This window comes from Anopheles ziemanni, chromosome 3 (genome assembly GCF_943734765.1).
Source record: "Anopheles ziemanni chromosome 3, idAnoZiCoDA_A2_x.2, whole genome shotgun sequence".
In the NCBI taxonomy this organism is placed as follows: domain Eukaryota; kingdom Metazoa; phylum Arthropoda; class Insecta; order Diptera; family Culicidae; genus Anopheles; species Anopheles ziemanni.
The window spans coordinates 89065485-89083202 of record NC_080706.1 but is presented as its reverse complement, the minus strand read 5'-3'; the positions used below and the strand labels follow the sequence as shown (position 1 = coordinate 89083202).

At 43.6% G+C, this 17718-nt stretch overlaps 1 protein-coding gene across 1 annotated transcript in view; it reads left to right on the top strand.

Moving 5' to 3' along the window:
• Positions 1-12986, top strand: part of LOC131286998 (zwei Ig domain protein zig-8-like) — a 42919-nt gene extending 29933 nt beyond the window's left edge. The window contains exons 6-10 of the mRNA XM_058316012.1: positions 2176-2339; positions 10683-10894; positions 11923-12028; positions 12264-12314; positions 12795-12986. Coding sequence (XP_058171995.1) covers positions 2176-2339; positions 10683-10894; positions 11923-12028; positions 12264-12314; positions 12795-12916 — 655 coding nt within the window. The 3' untranslated portion in view covers positions 12917-12986. The remainder of the gene's footprint in view (positions 1-2175; positions 2340-10682; positions 10895-11922; positions 12029-12263; positions 12315-12794) is intronic.
• The last annotated feature ends 4732 nt before the right edge of the window (positions 12987-17718 follow it).

The following is a 17718-nucleotide window of genomic DNA, read 5'->3' as shown; positions in this document are numbered from 1 at the left end:
CACAAGTGCACATTATTAGCGACTTGTTGTACGAACGCATTAACGAAATTATCTTACATCAGCTCGTACGGCCAAACGGCTCGGAAGCACACCAGCCTGATGTGCGGCGACAGGCGACGTAATTGCCTGCTGGTGAAGGTGGTGGATAGGTAAATTACATCCGAACGAAATTGTCCTTTGAAGCGCACGAATACCCTCGCATAGTGGGGGGGGGGGGAGACCGAGGCTGTCCATTGTCGGCACCATTGGCTGCGAGATTGCGCGGTATATCTGAAAAAGGCCAATCGGATTCGAGTGGGAGATACCGGGAATTTATTTAATTTCGACGACGAGTTGAATGTATCCTTTCGGATCGCTCCGAGAATTGATCGACCACCTCGATGTACTCAATGACTCGCTTTCTATGCGTATGATGTACCCAATTTGGCCCTCGATTCGGCCGACATCCCGCTGGTGTTTGTCATTTGGTTAAGATTATGTGTTCCGTTTTGCTCTCTGCTACTGTTTTTTGATACAGCGAAGGCTTCTTACGAATTATTCTGATGAGGTTCCTCTAATTCAGGACCATGAGCTATTCAAGGCAATATCAAATTGGCAATACAACACAATATGTTGGCTATTTGGGGTGTAAAATAAGACAATATCACTAGAAAAACCTAGCAATCTGTGTAGGTTTTTCATAATTTCATGAGAAATATTTTTCCATGTTGATCAAAACAGTAAATAAACGACGAGTATAGTTATGATATCGGAATTAATTTTATTTTCTTTCCACTACAAATTACATATTAAAAACTCTCAAACAAAAGATCTTAGCCATTTCAGTAAAAAAGATAATAAATTCATCAAGTCTAATAAACTTTTCTAATAATTTTGGTTGAACGCACGAATGGTTTGGTTTTGGAGCAATTAATTTTGATAGTTCTTTTTTGTTTATTCGTTCAGAAAGACATTTGTCGCCTTTGACATAATGTTTTCTTTGATGTTTCGTTTCAAAAGTATCGTTTTGATAGTAGTTGAACAAACAGTAACTTGTTTTGTAGATGGGAAAAATATTTCCCTTGGTCGTGAAAGGGTTAAGGAATGAAAGTGACTTCAAAGTGCTTTAATGTTAGATTAAATAGACGAGAGCGTAACGATAAGGAAAACGTTCCATTTCAAGCAAGGATTTAAAAAAACATAACTTACAAGAAAAGTAAGCAGGTTGCTTGGCAATAGATATTTAAAACAAGTGTCCTTAAATGTTAAAGCTGAAAACCCGTGTCAGCTGACTTAATAAATACTTTCACGTGTTAAAATATGTTTAAGAACGGTCGTTTTTATTCTGTTCATTCTGGCGAATGTGAAACTTTGTTTTCAAGATTGGTTTTAATTTGATTCTCTGTAAAAACAAGAGATTGAATCACGCTGGATGTGTGGTCGTTGCTTGCTAAACGAATTCAGCTTTATTTATACCTATGTATACTTCCACTAAGAAAATGTTTTCTTTGAAGAAAATTACATTTTGCGAGAAATCTACTACCAGATATGAATGCAAATGGCATGATCATCGTGGAAGCTCTATTCACTTGAAATGTATGCCAATGTTTACCGGGGCTCGGGCTCTTGGAGGCCACATTCTTATGCCCGATGTATGGAGCTTGCCAACCTGGCCACCCACCGGGTTTCTGATACGAACAGAATGTTATTTCCCATCGTACGTCTCTGCTGGAGGGACGGACCTTCCTCCGCTTGGCAATAAAGATCAATTTTAATTGAATTGGAATGTTTTTCTCCCGCTGCTTCTCCTAATCTCTGCCGTTGTAGCATCATCTAGCAAGCGGGTGTGCCAGTGTGCATATGTTTGTGTCGTTCTAACATGTTTGCCTTCAGCATATTAATTCTATCGATGATTTTTACATTTCATTTCATTTCACTGCCGGTGCGCTGTATCGGTTTGCCTGCTGATATTTTACACCAACCAACACACACACGGCAATCGCCTCGATGGACGACACCTGTTTGCCGATGGCTTGCTGGGCCGCTGGACTGCTGACTCATCTCATCTCGGCGCTCGATGCAACATCCTGTAACACACCGGAAACGAAATCGAATCCCCCCGGCGCCACTCGCTCGGCCAATCAAACGAAACACAAACACACACACCAACCGGATTTCGTGCTGTGCGGTGGACAGGATGACATTTATAGCCGACGAGCGCTTTCAGTCGTTCTACGTCGAGAGCAGCGGCGTTTGGACGCTGCAGATCAAATACGTGCAGGCTCGTGACGCCGGCATCTACGAGTGTCAGGTGTCGACGGAACCGAAAATCAGCGCCCGAGTACATCTGCATGTCGTTGGTGAGTAGCCCCCATAGCACTTTTGTCCTTTCTAGTTGCCTTCGTTCTCTTTTCATCGATCCATCGATCTGTGTTTCACTATTTTCCAACAGATATTTGCGTAACAAAGAATATTCTCAGCATGGTTGAAAAGTGTTTAGCGAGTTATAAATTCATACCCATGGAGATTGTTTTGTATTTACTAGAATTTGTTGAGGTTTTAATTATATCAACTTTTTCTTACACCGGAAAACCAGCTCCATATCGTCTAAAGTTCTGTTTCTTCACTCTAAGCTTTGAACATTTAATACACACTTTATAATAAAATCAAATAATTTAATCTCTTCGACAAATTTAAATTCCTCGTTCTAAAATTGACAATGTTTGGCCTGTTGCATTTTGAGATCATAATTGAAAATGGTTTTGAAACATTTTCTTCAAATTTAATCAAAATAAAGGGAAAACGTAAAGGTTGAGCTTATAGATCACGAATTAGTTTCTATATCCCGATATAAATTTTCTTAGTGACGATAATAAGCTAAGAAATTTAACATTATTGGTAGTAATTTCAGATCATTTTAAATGATTTGAGAACAATATAAAATAACATTGAATAGTCTAAAAATAGTATCACTTTTAAACGTTGGAAGGATGTACAAATAAGTTTTAAAGAAACTTTTTATAGACCCTATCAAAATAAGACGGTTTCGACAATGTATCTGCAAAACAATTTAGGAAATCTCTAAAAAAGACAGATACAAATCATACAGAGAGAACGAATGTGTCAAACAATATTATTTTTCCACTATCAAATTGCGGGTTTCGCTTGATCGTTGAATGAATGAACTTTGATTTGTTGGATTACTCATTTGATTGAGAATTCAATTTAAAATTCAACTGGAAGAAAAGTTGAGTTGATCTGTACCACAAACTAATCAATTCGTCCGTCACAAACACACCCATTCACATCGCACGATTTTAATTGTCGGTTGCAAATATTGATCGACAGCACGGGCTGCAGAATCGGTTCCCTGGTTGATGAACTCGGTTTGCTTCTCCCTGTGGTTCCGGTAGTGTTTTTTTTTCTTTGTTTGATTCCGTCCCTTCACTCCCACGAATGTGTTTGAGTATCCTTTCATCAGTCGTATCAAAACCAACTGCAAACCACCAACGGGTTCCACATCCTGGGATGTGGTTAAAGTGTGTCCACCTTGCGAGGTGGGAAAACCTGGACTCGGACATGTTTGGTGAGATGGCTTACGATTTAATTAAATTCGGTTTCGGTACACTTCTTCCGGGCCGGTCTCACTTGGAGTTGGATCTTCTTCCGTACCGATTGTCCGATTACTTTCCAGTGTACAAACAACTTCCCGGCATTAATCCGCACCCGGGGTGGTGCCGGTGGAAAAAGGACACAGGAAAATGGACTCCACTAAATGGAAGGAAGAAGTGGTCGGTACTCAATGAACTCAAAGAACCGAGTGAACGATTGATTCCATTCAATCACCAAACAGTCGTCGGTGAGGTTTTCACTTGAAACAGTTCCATTAAATTGTACTCGAACATGGCCTGTTGCGATGGATTATTCACAACCGAACGGTTAAAGCTCGCTCGAATAATTTAATCGTTGCCGGGAGGGAAAAACAAAAAGACCACCGCCATGGCGAAGGAGGTTGATTTCCTGCCGTTTTGTTTACTATGCCGGCGCTGACCCGGTCGACCAAAATCCTGCCCACAGAGAGAGAGAGGATCAACTTCCAGCGTCCATTTCTTTTCGCAGAACTCGAACAAACATGACATGATGACCCGCGCGTATGATGTGTGCCGGGGACTTTTACTGGATGTTGTTCTGTCCGCATCCATTCTACCTTCTCGTCTACCGTTGTTTTATTTGCCAGATCGTTGAGCCTGATTTTTCGATACCACTTTTCCCGGGGCCGACGAGCTTCGGGAGGATTAGACGGGTGCGGTAGGCTTTAGGGGTTTTTCGGGTCGGGGCTCTATTCAATATTCATCATATCTCCCGGCTCGGCGGTCGGAAACAAAGGGCTCGATCCGCTTCAGCTCCAAGGTTTATCTGAAGGCATAAGGGTGCGTTGTGTACCACCCCGACCTCGGCATCCGTGCGTGGTTCCGTTTGGGTGCACTCGTCAAAAAGTAATACGGGGCTCTGCCCTGTCAGAAGCAGACACAAAACTAACCGGAACTTTTCCAGAACACAGCCCGCTTTGCGTACACGAGCGTTCAGAAATTTTCCTTTCCACGCACGGATGATGGCGTCGACGGCCTCTCTGCGAAACATTGTGCCGGCCGGTGTGTGTACTAAAGTATAAAATGTGTATAATCGACATATCCGAACTCCCGGAAGAGAGCTGGAAGTTAGGTATCAGGTATTAGGCGTGTACTTATGGCTATAAATCGATTGGTACCACTATTCTGAACTACTCTGAGGAAAGGCGGCTCACCAGAGCGTCCAGAACAAATACTTTGTTAGAGACCCCGAACCACACTTCTCCGGACTAAGACACCGAATTCGATGACACGAGGAGATAACTTTCACTCCAACAACGGACTCGAGCGTGGCGCAGGAGTACGGTCCTAATCAAATGCCAACATTGGAAGGCACGAGCTGCTTGTACACACATTCCGGAACACGGCCGGAACAGTGTGCTCGACCGGACGCAGGAACGGAACTACGTATCACGAACCGCATGTGGCCTTACAGGAATAGTGTAGGCTCGTTTCTTGTTCCTCGTCCCAAAAAAAAAAAAAAAAACAACAACAAAGACTGGGAACTTACGCTCTGATTTCTCCTGTGACCATCATTAGTGATGCGATGCACGAAGTAAATAACTACCGAGGGCCGAACCTCGTCGTGGGTACTGCCGACCTCACCGAGGCTTAGCGTCCGGCGGAACGGTCCAACTCATGGTGAATTCATGCGCTCATCTGTGCCCCATCGTACGTGGTTCTATTTTCCGGCCGTGTACACCGATACGGTGCGGTCGAGCCCTGCGAGAAATTCCACTATCGCCCGACTACGTTCTGCGGTAGGCCGTAGGATTTTTCGGCGGGTGACTCCTATCTCTGGAAGAGGATCCCGTGCCCTCCCCCAGGGGAGAAGTGGCAGTACGTGCGGGAGTCCGCTCCACTGCCTTTGTTCTGAACGGACACATCGATCCGTTAACGGTACGCTACGCTAGTTATTAGAGTGTCGATCGGAGGAACGGTTCCCTCGCCAAGTTTTGGGTACGTGTTTGTTTTGCCAGGAGGAAACCCTCGAAAGCCAGGAACGCCGGTACGGTGTGGGGGAGGTATACATTAAGCCACAAATTATTGAACCAGTGTCCGTGTATCCCGCTCTGGAGTGGGAAAATCTTTCTTTCCTTTTTTCCTCCTACATTCTACGCTTCGCCTTTACATTCGCGTATCCCCAGAGCTATAAACATGAGTTTTCCCTGTCATAATCATACACCACGGCTCAGATGGGGCTTTGATGCACTGCCGGCTCGGCATCGTGTTCTGCGGGGATGGAGGTCGCTTTATCGTTAGCTTTCCCTCCCACTGAAAAAGCTCCCGAATGGTCGAACGACGTACCATAAAGTACACGATTACCGAATTTTGTAAGCGCCAAACACGGGAAGCGCACATCTCCACTGCTGGATCGAAACTATCGGGTAACACCCCAGCATGGGTTCTTTGTGCCCCAATTTCGGCGGTGGAAACACAATTAAATCCAGCTTTACATTTGCATAAATGGGTGGCATTACTTGCGGTTGGAACTAGGAGAACGTTCGGTTTGTTGAACTCCAAACCGTCGGCAGGGCGAAGGCATTCAAATTAGAAATGAGGACAAAACATGTGCATGAGACAATAAAGAAACTTTTGCAAAACACAATCAAAAATCAAAACAGAGTAGCATCTGCAAGAGAAGATAGTCAAACGAATAAAATCCTACGAGAGGAAAGCAGCATAAAATTAACCACAACGATCCGTAAGTAAAAACCAAATTAAACTTCTATCTCAAAGATTGCAACTTTACGACCGCACGCAACTGTTTGTTCGGCGGGCCAGTTGACGGATAAGCAGATTACGGTTTACTTTGTCATTCTTTGGTGGACTAATTTTACAATAAATCGGATTGCTCGCGACTCGCTGGGAGGAAGTTCGTTGCAGCGAGCAAATCTGAAGCCTGCGCGCAAAAGTAAATTCAAACTCAAAGCCGATGTCTAACAATGCAAATAGTCTTGTTTGGCCAAAGTGAGAAGCCCCGCGGAAAAGTAACCATTTTTCGCACGCTGAGCGGAGGTAAGTGAGCAGTTATGGGAACACACACACACAGAACAAATCAAAAAACCAACGAAACAAAGTTACCAACTGTCTGCTTCTTTCCCTACCGAAACGCTGCCGATGGCCAACTAGCAGAATTTATCGGAAAGCCCCGTAAAGTTTCCACTTTATTCAAATTTTGCGCAATTTCCATACTGCTGCTACGAAAAGCGGGCCCCGGCCAATGTTTGCGCTCGCTGGAGGCTGCCCGCTTTCTCCACACATACTTCAAAGGCGAGGGAAAAGTTTTCTTTGCACAGAGAGGATTCCCCCCCGCGATCCCTTCCTCTCCTCCCTGGAGTCCCCCCGGGGAAGGGTGCGAAGGAAGTTTTTCTTCTCAGCGCCAACTGCCAACTGCTAACTAACTTCGGGCGGCGGTGGGAGAGGCGGAAAGCCTCGAGGGGGGTGAAAAGTTGTAACATTCGGACCTGCGGGTCTACGAAAGCCACCGAAAACCCCGTGCTGACCCCGGGACGATGCACATGCGGATTAAACGACCAGGCTCCGGATCGTTCCTTGGTTGGTTTTTGTTTCTTCCTTTCTTGCGAAATCCACTCGTCCCTTTCTGCATTTACCATTCGTCATAATTTTGTTTTTGAAACAACGCTCGACTGGGGCACGGTTTTCTTCGGTGCGGACTTTTTCGAGCGCGAAGTGTTGAAATAAGTTTTTCCCAAACGCCAGAAAACCCAATAAAAAAAAACTTTAAGCACGCTGTAAGATTTCATAACCCACGTGGTTGCATTAAAAGTTGGTAATAAGCGCGAAGTTGTTGAGCAGCGGAAACTATAGCTCACATCCGCTTAAGCCAGCATCGAAATTGCGCCAGCACACCTTATGTGCTAATTTGTTGAGTGGAACTCGAGAAAGCCGCGGTTGGGTTTTCTTTAGCAGTGTTTTGTTCCCGAGTTTGATCCTGATTGGATTTGTTCCGGAAGTGATTGCAAAACCAAAGGGAAGGCAAATGGGGCCATTGTGTAATTTGACGTCGTGTTTTAATTTCAAAGTAACGAAATACGATTTCACGAAGTAGGCTTTTGAATATCTTTCTCATGTTTTGAGCTCCTATCTGATGTCTTTCTTGTTCTATATTTTTTAATATATTATTCATATATTATATAACGATTTGTGCTTGTTTATACTTCTAGTTAATATTTAATTTCTTCAAAATTTTTCTAAGGCATTTCTTATGAACGCATAATACCTTGTCCAAATCATGTGGAAATATTGTAATAACTTTAATCTTACTTCCACAAAAATAACTAGAGCATCTTTAAAAGTCGCTTAACTCTTTTAAAAAGCAATTTAACCTGCCATTTTAAAATTAAAAAACCAAAAACACCTTCTTGCAGAGCAGTATTTTGCTGCATCCAAAATATGAAAAGAAATATAAGCTAGCATATGTTCATGCAAACTGATATTTATTAGAACAAAATTGTGTACATCAGATAGATTATAGGCTGCTAGATAACCTTGTTGATCCTTGACCAGATCTTTAAGATGTTAGAAGAGCATCTTAAATTGTGTACAACAGATAGATTATAGGCTTCTAAATAACCTTGTTGATCCTTGAGCAAATCTCTAAGAAGTAAAAGCAAAACAAACAAATGATTTCCACATGTAGACAAACACAATTCCACGACAACCAATAACCATGGACAAATTTATATCTGTCAACATACTACAGAGGAGTATACTTGAAAACATGTTATACGCCATGTTTATCCTACATTTATTCTGCAAATTTAAATTTCCTTCTCAGTGCCTCCAACCAATACGAAATGGAATAGCGCAAGCAGTCCAATTGCAAACTACTACCGGTGACACTCAACGCGATACTGAAGTGCCAATAAAATCGGTACAAACTGCTTCGCTCAAGGAGACAAACAAACCATTGGAAAACCTGCAAAACACTCCACTCCACTACAAGAGTGAACGTGAGAAAAAAGCACACCCAACGACATTGGCACAATTATGTTAAGTTGTCCGTCGTTATGAGCAACACCCGGCCTTCGTTCGCAAGAACCGCCATCCCGTTGCAATTGTCAGCTCATTTACGCTCCGAAGGGGAGAGGACTTTATATTTCGTTTTATTCCACCCGGCGAAAAAAAAGAATTGATATGCTTGCGATCATAAAAGAACGCTTACGGGGTTTTGGTAGGAAAGTAGAAGCGAAACGGCGTGCCACGTTGTTATAAAGTCGCGTTTAGTTATCGGAGTTAACAGTGGGTTCACTGGCGCTTCTTCCCACGATGAGGCATTGCGGCTAGTGTTGAAAATCTGCGTTAATTTGCTGCGGAACGTGTTTCGCGCTATCTCGCGATAGTTTGCATAGAGAGCTACCACAAGCCCCGCTTTACACACCACACACAAACACACAGCCTCGTGTGGAGCGTTTTTATTGCCCGTTCTCGCCGTGGCACAGCAATCTGAACAGCCACATCGATGTAGCACTCTAGCGCCAGAAGCCACTTAAATGGATGTAAAATCCGCAATTCGTTAGCCACTTGCCCGATGCCACCAGGCCTCCATCCCCACCTCCATGTACGCGGTTTGGGCAAGTGGCAGCACCACGGCGACGATTTGCTGCCGCACGGTTTTACGAGCCACTTCAGAACCCGCGCGCGCCCTGCGCAGGTTGAGCAGAGCCTCGCTAGAGGGCGCTAAGGCAATACTTCATTCCAGCCTCTGCATTGTGCCTCTCGCGTGGATGATTTATTCAGGTAGATTATATTGTATTAATGGATAGCAGTACCAGTACCACCATGGACCCAACCCTCCTTCCCCCGCCCCACGAGACCATACTTCAATTTCGGAGAATAACGATGGAAGCACCGGAAGATTCGGAATCCATCCGGGCGAACAACAAACCTGCAACGAATAACAAATCGAACACCGTTACCATTCGCAAATCCGGTCTCTATTTGTGCCCGGCCGGACCTGTTGTACTTCCTCCCATTCCCCGAACTGCGGTTTCCGACCCCATCGTAGGTGGGCCACCATCGTTGGCGAGTAGGCATCCACACACACCCACACATTACGATTCCGAGCGATAAATAAAACGTCCCGAGCAATCGGTAAAGCACTCACAGGGATTAGCAGCGGCTTTTACAGTAAATTTAGAACCATTAAACTGCAAAGCCCTAGACCCGTGCCGCTGATGGTGGTGGTGGTTGGTCGGTCCGGGGCGAAGCCTTAGAAGCGTCTGCCACGATCCGGAATCGACGGAAGCCAACCGATAAACGATAAACCCAAGACAGCCCGAAATAGCACGGCCGCACGGTGTCCGCGTGACACACGACGGCCTTCTCCAGGACAACGGCGACAAGTTTGCACAGGGGCTTCGGTTCGGGGTCGTAACGCCAAACGGCTTGAGACTGGCTTAAAAGCGCCATAAATTTCGAAGCCAACAGTCACTTTTATTTCGCCATTGTGGCACCGGTTGGCGGGGAGGTGGTGAGGACTGGTGAACGCGGACCGGGACATAAGGATTTGGCCTCCAGTTGTTGTTGTTTTTTCTCTTCTCGGTAGGATTTTTGTTTTCGTTTCACCGTCGTTCGATCACAGACACAACACACAGGACCTGGGAGTCCATTTTATGGCCTTACACATAGCCGAAACCCAACACGGCTCCGGCTTCGCACCATCGGGTGGCAATTTTGCTTGGAAAATTTGCCGAAAATTGACACAACTTTAGATCGTCGAAATTGAGTGGAATGAAAATTTACTGCGCCGTTTTGCACTCCCTCCCGTCCCTCCCACCATCGGCAGTTCGCTTGTCCCGGCGTGTTCTATCCAACGATGTCATCCTTTCACTCGACGACGACTATATTTAAGCCGCTAGGTATATATAATGCCGCGTGCAGGATCAATTGGTCTCAACCGATTGCTGGTGTCACTCGGTACACTTGTTTCACTCCGCTTTTCCGGGTAGTTAATCCTTTTCCATCGCTCATTTCTCACTTTTTTTAAATGCCCTTCTTCGACGATTTATGTAATAAAACTTTCTCTCCCTTTTTCTCTCCCTCTCTCAGTGCCAAGAACCGAGCTTATAGGTGACTCCGATCGCTACGTCAAGGCTGGCAGCGCTGTCATCCTGCGGTGTGTGGTCCGGGGCGCCCTCGAGCCACCCTCCTACATCATCTGGTACCACGGTACCCAGCAGATCTTCACCGAGAGCCGGCGCGGCTGGAAAACGCAGCTGGACCGCGGCGCACCCGATCTCGACGGTGACATTCACAGTACGGTAAGGGTGCACTTTTGATTGTTTGAAACACTATAATTAAATTTTATAATGTCATACGAACCATAAACACTTATAAAGTAGCTTTGAAATGATTTAAAAACGTTGTTTGTGATTTTAGAAATAGAAGGAAACAACATTAAAATGGAAATTGAATTCTTGTAAGCAGTTCAATTAAAACTACTCTAGATAATTTAAAACGATTAATTTGTTCGCTTTAAAAAGGATTTCTTAAAATAAATCATTATTAAACAAATGCATGAACATGAGTTTAAGAAGAACTGAACCAATAATTTTCGGTTTTAACAGTTTTGTTAAAGCAATTACATTTAATAGAAGAAGATAATATCAGGGTTTAAACATTTTACACTACCGCTATTTTTAAGTTATATAGTAGTGAATGATTGTTTTCTTAAAAAGTCATTCATCAATGTATAAAATAAAATTAATTGTGTTAGATTTATATAGGCCTTATACATCACATATTGTCTTCAAATTCTTGATATATGATGTAAAAAATTACATGGCATGCACAAAATAAACTGTGTCACTAAGCTGTCCTGTTTTGTAACAAAACAAATACCAAATAACATTGGTTTTGGGAACACATAATGAGTATATTTTTCAAAAAGACGATTAATTCCCAAAGTAACAAGCAACTTGATATTTGAAAAATATAAATGAAAACTGTAATGCTTCGTATTACTTTGTTCATCTAATATGAATGTCAGATAATCGGTGGCTTGCTAACTTCGTATGTATTTAGTTTATCACTATACAGTGCAATTCCTTTAAAGCCAAATTATTTTGCCATCGACAAAATCAATGAAAAACAATCGTAAAAAAACTCCCCTTTACAATCGTTTTATATGTTGCCAGCAAAAATGTTTCCTTTACTGCGTCCATTATATTTGTTCTCCTTTTTCATTGACTCACAAATTGTTCTGAATATTTCATCGATAACATGGTGAATCTTTGTGTCTTCTTTCATTTTTTTCCTCGCCTCACACGGGGTTTTTTCTCCATATCAGATTGGCTCGCTGATAATCGAATCGACGAGAAAGAAGGATTCCGGAAATTACTCCTGCAGCCCATCCAACAGTCCACCGATCACGGTCTCGTTGCACGTTATCAACGGTAGGTCATCGACATGGGGCGTACATATGTACTGGGTGGGGAGATCCTGTCGCCACACGGGAGGACCAGGACCAACTCCATTTACATACCCGATACTGATCTGTTTGTTTGTTTGTTTGTGACTTCTGTTTCCACACGCTGCTTCTTCGCCAAATCCCTCGCTCACCTCGCCACCCGGTCTGGGCGGTTGGTTTGCTGACACGATGTCGTCGTCAAACGTCAACCCGCGCACCAGGAGAGTCGTCCGCATCCGCCGTCACGTCATCGGCCAGATCGCTGTTTGATGGTAAGCATAATTGAATTCTCATTACCCATTGTTGTGCATGCTGTCCGGTCCATGGGGGTGAAGAGGGTGGGTTGGGCGTTTCCGGGGTGCGTTTACAGCGCGCCACGTGCATAAATCATGCAGTATGCTCGCGTGCGCGTGTTATTGACAGCGCTGGAGAGGAAAGTTTTCGCGCCCCAGGAGTTCCTTCCCTCGGGAGGGGAATTACAGTTAATGGTGCCGATCCCGATCGACTTGTTCACCGGGATCGGAACAGCAGACGTTTCGCATCGAAAGGGCCGAGAGCCGAAAGGTGTTGCGGACAATGTTTCCAATAGATATTATCATCCTTATCGTGGTACATTGATTGACTCTAGGCGTGTTGCGTTGTTGAATAACATTTGCTCGAATCAGTTCACTGTTTAAACTATTTAAATCTCTAACCCGTAACCTTCACCGACCTCGACCTGACCGAGCGATTTTCATTCTTTCTCCCAACAGACAGCATATCGATGTTCAAACAGCGTAACCTACAGATTCTGCTCCGGCACAGGACATTTGTTATGCTACTTGTATTGGTTATCTATGCTCAGCTAAGCTGTCATGTGAACTATAGACTTTAAGTATAACCGTAGTGTATTAAGATAACGGAAAGTAGAAGAGAGAGAGAGAAAAAGTACAGTAAAAAACAAAACAAGCAAGCAAGCAAGCGCCAGAACAAACTTATCCGCAACCGTAAATATTACAAACTAAAACAGAAATAAGTCGCTCGTGGGGTGACTAAAAACAAAACGATACTACAAAATCAAATACCGTGCGGTGGGTGGGTAAAACAAAAGAAGCAAAAGGTAAAACCTAACACACATTTGCGGTTGAGGGAACGTATCAGAGAGGAAGGCAAGCGGCAACTAAAACGATAATTCGAAAATCATCCACGTCCATTCTCTATCGCTAAAATACACACTAAGAAGGAGTTAAGCCGCCGTGAGTTTGCATGCGCCGGTTAGTTGAGCGGCAAACTACGGGACGAACGAAACCCGTGAATTACTTGCTCATATATAGAAGAAAATATTTGAAGTAAAACAAAGAAAAAACAAAAATCTGAAACAAAGCGTTACGCATCTCGTTGAGTTAGAGACACAGTGGGGGGAATGAACAAAGAAGGTAACAAAAACACATCCACACATCACTTCAAGACGTAACCGAAACATACAGAAAAAAAAACAAACCGAGACAGTTCCCATCACACAGATACGGACAAGGACAACCGAAAACTCATGACTGAAAGAAAAACTCTACGCACGAGGGTGGAAGAAAAGTTTCGGTTAAACTTTCCGTGTGAAGGACGTCGATGATAAAACAAGCACACGAACGGGGACTTTCGGAACCTGAGGATGAAATGTGCCAGGTAAATTCTCCCCCATCAGTATCGCCCCACTATTTCGAGTCCTGCTGAAGGGTTGCGTTTTTTTTTGGGGGTGGAGGATCGAGGGTGGAATGGTTAACCACCAAACGGTCCTTTAGTAGCATTAAATCTTCCCGGGGGTGCAGAGGGGAAACCCGTAGAAGAGATGAAAGAAAAATCACCAAGCTCACAGCTGGACTGATGAAAATGCTGTTAAGTAGGTGGAGCACCTGCGGATTGTTTATTTTGTGTGTTTTCCAGCTTGTTTTTTTGTTACGTTTTCCCACTGCCACCCATCGTGATGGGTTACGTCCGTTCCAGTGAGATCCAAAGCAAGAAAAAACCCAGCACCATTTCGGATGGAGATTGTGGCGATCGTCTCAGCGAGCAACTTCTGCATGCGAGCATCGTCTGGATCCGGTCGTTATCTCGGAAGCTGGAGGGACAAAAAAGGACACCAAAACCAAACCAAGACAAAAGAAACATTCCTACCAAACACATACACAAGAAAAAACACAATCGAGTTACACAAAAACGACCTTCCACACAAACTCACACAAGACAAACACATATATCTTCCGCTCGACGTTCTGAGAGGCAGTGCTCCATCCAGTTCCAATTTCGTTAAACGAGTCTCCAAACTTTACTCCATCAACGTCAGTTTGAGTGTATTTATTTATTTATTTTTTGTCTCGGTCTGAGGCGTTCGTTGTCGCTGTTCCTCCATCGCACCGGTTCACCCCTTCCTCCTCGGCAAGGGGATTAAAGTTCACCCCATCTTGGGCTTGGTTTTTTGTCTCGCTAGATCGCTCTCCTCACATTTCCCCGCATGCTACGGTAGTTTGCGAAACTTTTGCGGTGAGTTTTTTTTTCCGCCGATAGATCATGTCGTTATGGTGATGAAAGAGGGACTCCATTTACGCCGGGGGATAGATCGGTCGATGATTTAGTGCGAGCAAACTCCGACAACTGGTGGTGGTAGGGGGGATTACTTCGGTACTGGATGTCACTTAAGGACACTCATTTTTCTCCTGTTCGATCGCATTTATCCAAATTGTTCGCGAAGAAAAATGACTTTGTGTGGCATCGGCGAAAAGTTGCCATTTCTTGGTGATCGGAAGATCTTGTATAGTTTATCGTTTATCACCGACTGTTGAAGACATCATACTTAACGAATGACGAACCGAAATTGACGGAAATGAGGAAAACAATACACAAACAAACATGCAAACAATAAGGAGAAAGAAATCATTGCTAGCCGGTCTTACAGACACACGTTAATATAAATAATCATTTTATTGAAGACGAAAGAAAAATCATCGGTACGAGGTGAAAATGTGAATCAAGATCTGAATAAGCAAAACACAAAAATAAACCGATAACTGAAAGTAAGCAGATGAAATGGGTGGTGCGTACATTTAATGAAAAACTTAAAAAAAAAAACGAACAACACATCACTCAAGTTATACTCCATGAGCGATAGGAAGTTTGCAGGGAAGCGCGTACGAAGGTAATAACAATTTAATTAAAGGTAAAAAGATGAACAGAGTAAAAAAAACCAACAAGCATACAGCAAACAAACAAAAAATTATCCATACCACTGAGCGGTAGCGACAAATCGCTCACAAAATGTAAAATGTTATAACTTACTTATACTACTACAAAATTTGCCAGCAAATGAAAGCAAAACGTCAAGAAGGGACAGAATTGGTGGGGGGTGCGGAGGAGATTAAGCAGATTTAAACAAGCATTTACACACGTACACACACGCTCGCAGGGACAGGGAAGACAAGAACAAGCTAAAATGAAAGAAAAACGAACGAAGGAATTACGAGATTGCAGATAACCACTATCAGACAGAAATAGACACACGTACACACACCACAAGGCAACACAAAAGGAAGTCAGAAAATGGGTGGAAGGGTAGAGAAATTTTAAATCAATGGGTCTAATACCAAATATTAAATCCCGAATGCAACATGATTAACTTAGCAGACGAACGGTGTGTGGGGAAACCATTTCAACCCAGTTTAAAGCCAACATCTTCCCTTTGAATGTTACGGTCGTGTCAAGCCTAAGGAACCCACGACGCGAAAGAAAAAAAACCATACATATGAGAATCAACAAACCCAATAAATTGTAAGAGTAAAAGAAAGTGGTGGAAGGAATGGTGACAGCCAAGCTGGAAGTGAAGGGGGAAATGAATTGGATTGCGTCACAAATAACAGGAACGATCCGTCTGGAATGGTTAAAAATGAAAAGGTGGGTGCATCTGTTTGGGCAAGTCCAAATTAACACTGATTAGTGCGTAAGGTGAAAAAGAAGGTTGCAGCATCCAAAAGAGTAGGCAGTGAGTAAAGTGAGGGGAAAATGAAACAAACCAACAAACACACACACACTCACACACCAACAATACACGAACACGAATCATAACACATGTACACAAACACGAGAAGAAAACAGTCACGAAAAGAAAAGGAAAAGGAAAAAAATATTGTAGTTATATATTAGTTAGGTAATTCATGAAAAATTATATTGTACATATTTTTATATTTTAATCCTCAGTTGAATAAAAAACCAAACATATTTTTTTTAATGAATCATCGCGCGTTTCTTTTAGCTCCAAGGGCATGAATTTTATTAAGGGGATCTAGCACAGTGGCCGATACGACAAGGTAATCAAAATATAAACTTCACTATACACACACACTCAAATGCTTTCTCTTTATTGGAAGTGGCCCTCGAGCTTGGTAAGTATTGTGTAAATTGTCCATATTTCCACCGATGAATATCATCACACCGTAAACCTTTCCCGTCGGGCGAAAAAGCACGCGCAGTGAAATATTTCACGCGTGGAAAACGTGTCGCAAGCACAATTGTTTTCTTTTGCATTTTCCCGCGCTTTCCGCCCTCTGAATGGGCATTGAAAAGTGCGATCGAGTGTCCTTTCATAGCTCGGCGCGCCAACGTGTCGGTGTTGGCAGACATTTTGCCTCAAACTTTTCTCCCCACCGAAGCTGGTTGTTCATTTATGAGTTTCCCATTCTTGTTTCGCCTATTCTTTACTTCTACTTTATTCCACTCTATTCCCTTCGCTCATCATTTGCACTAATTGCCAGCGGCTTCCGCAGCGGTGTGATTTATGTCTGCAACGCTCGCACCCCGGGAATTGTGTTGCATCCCCCGAGCGGGTGGGAGGAAAAGGAAAATCAACCCACCCGCCCCGACGCGTAAATGATGGACGAGTCGGTGTTTCTTTCTGCCAGAGAAAAAAAGGGGGGAGCATGTGCGTTCATGCGAAACAAACAGCGCAGTTTCGTTTGGGACACAATGCAAAAAAGTTCACGTTTCTGTTTTCCACCGCTTTCTTATGCCCCTTTTCCATGGCTTCCCCCCGGGGATGGAAATCTTTTACATTGGGCAACTTGCAAATAAAGGAGCAGCCAGCCAGGGAAGTTGACATAATTTTTTGGCATTTTCGCTTTTCAACTCGTCAAGCAAAACAATAACAGCAAAAAAAACGCTGCTCACACTTTTCCCAGTGGAAAATCTTTCCGCCCGCGCGGCAACAAAAGGGAAAGGCGTCCCGCGAGAGCAGCAGCTGCTTCTGGTTCGCTGTTCATTTCGGGATGGTTATTTTCGTTCGTTGTTTTGGTCGACCTTTCTGTTCGTGGCTGCTTCTGGTGCGATAGTTGTCTCTAGTTGCTTCATTCATTCGTCGTTTTTGGTGTGGAAGAGCTCCTTCCCTAATGATACCTAGCGAACCAGCCGTCCTGGTAGCAGCGTACATTCGAAATAATGTTTCCTTCCCATGGAGCAAAGGCATGGGCCTGGAAATTCCAAGATAAACCGACCGAAGTGTGATTGCGGGAGCGCTACTTTTCACTGGTTGATGAGCTTCGGTGCACTATTTTGATACGGTTGCGACTTCATTACATCCACTCTGTACCGGTTTTCCTTATTACACTCGTTTTTATTTCTCGTGTTTCGTATTTTTCTCCTTTTCCCCGGGTTGACTAA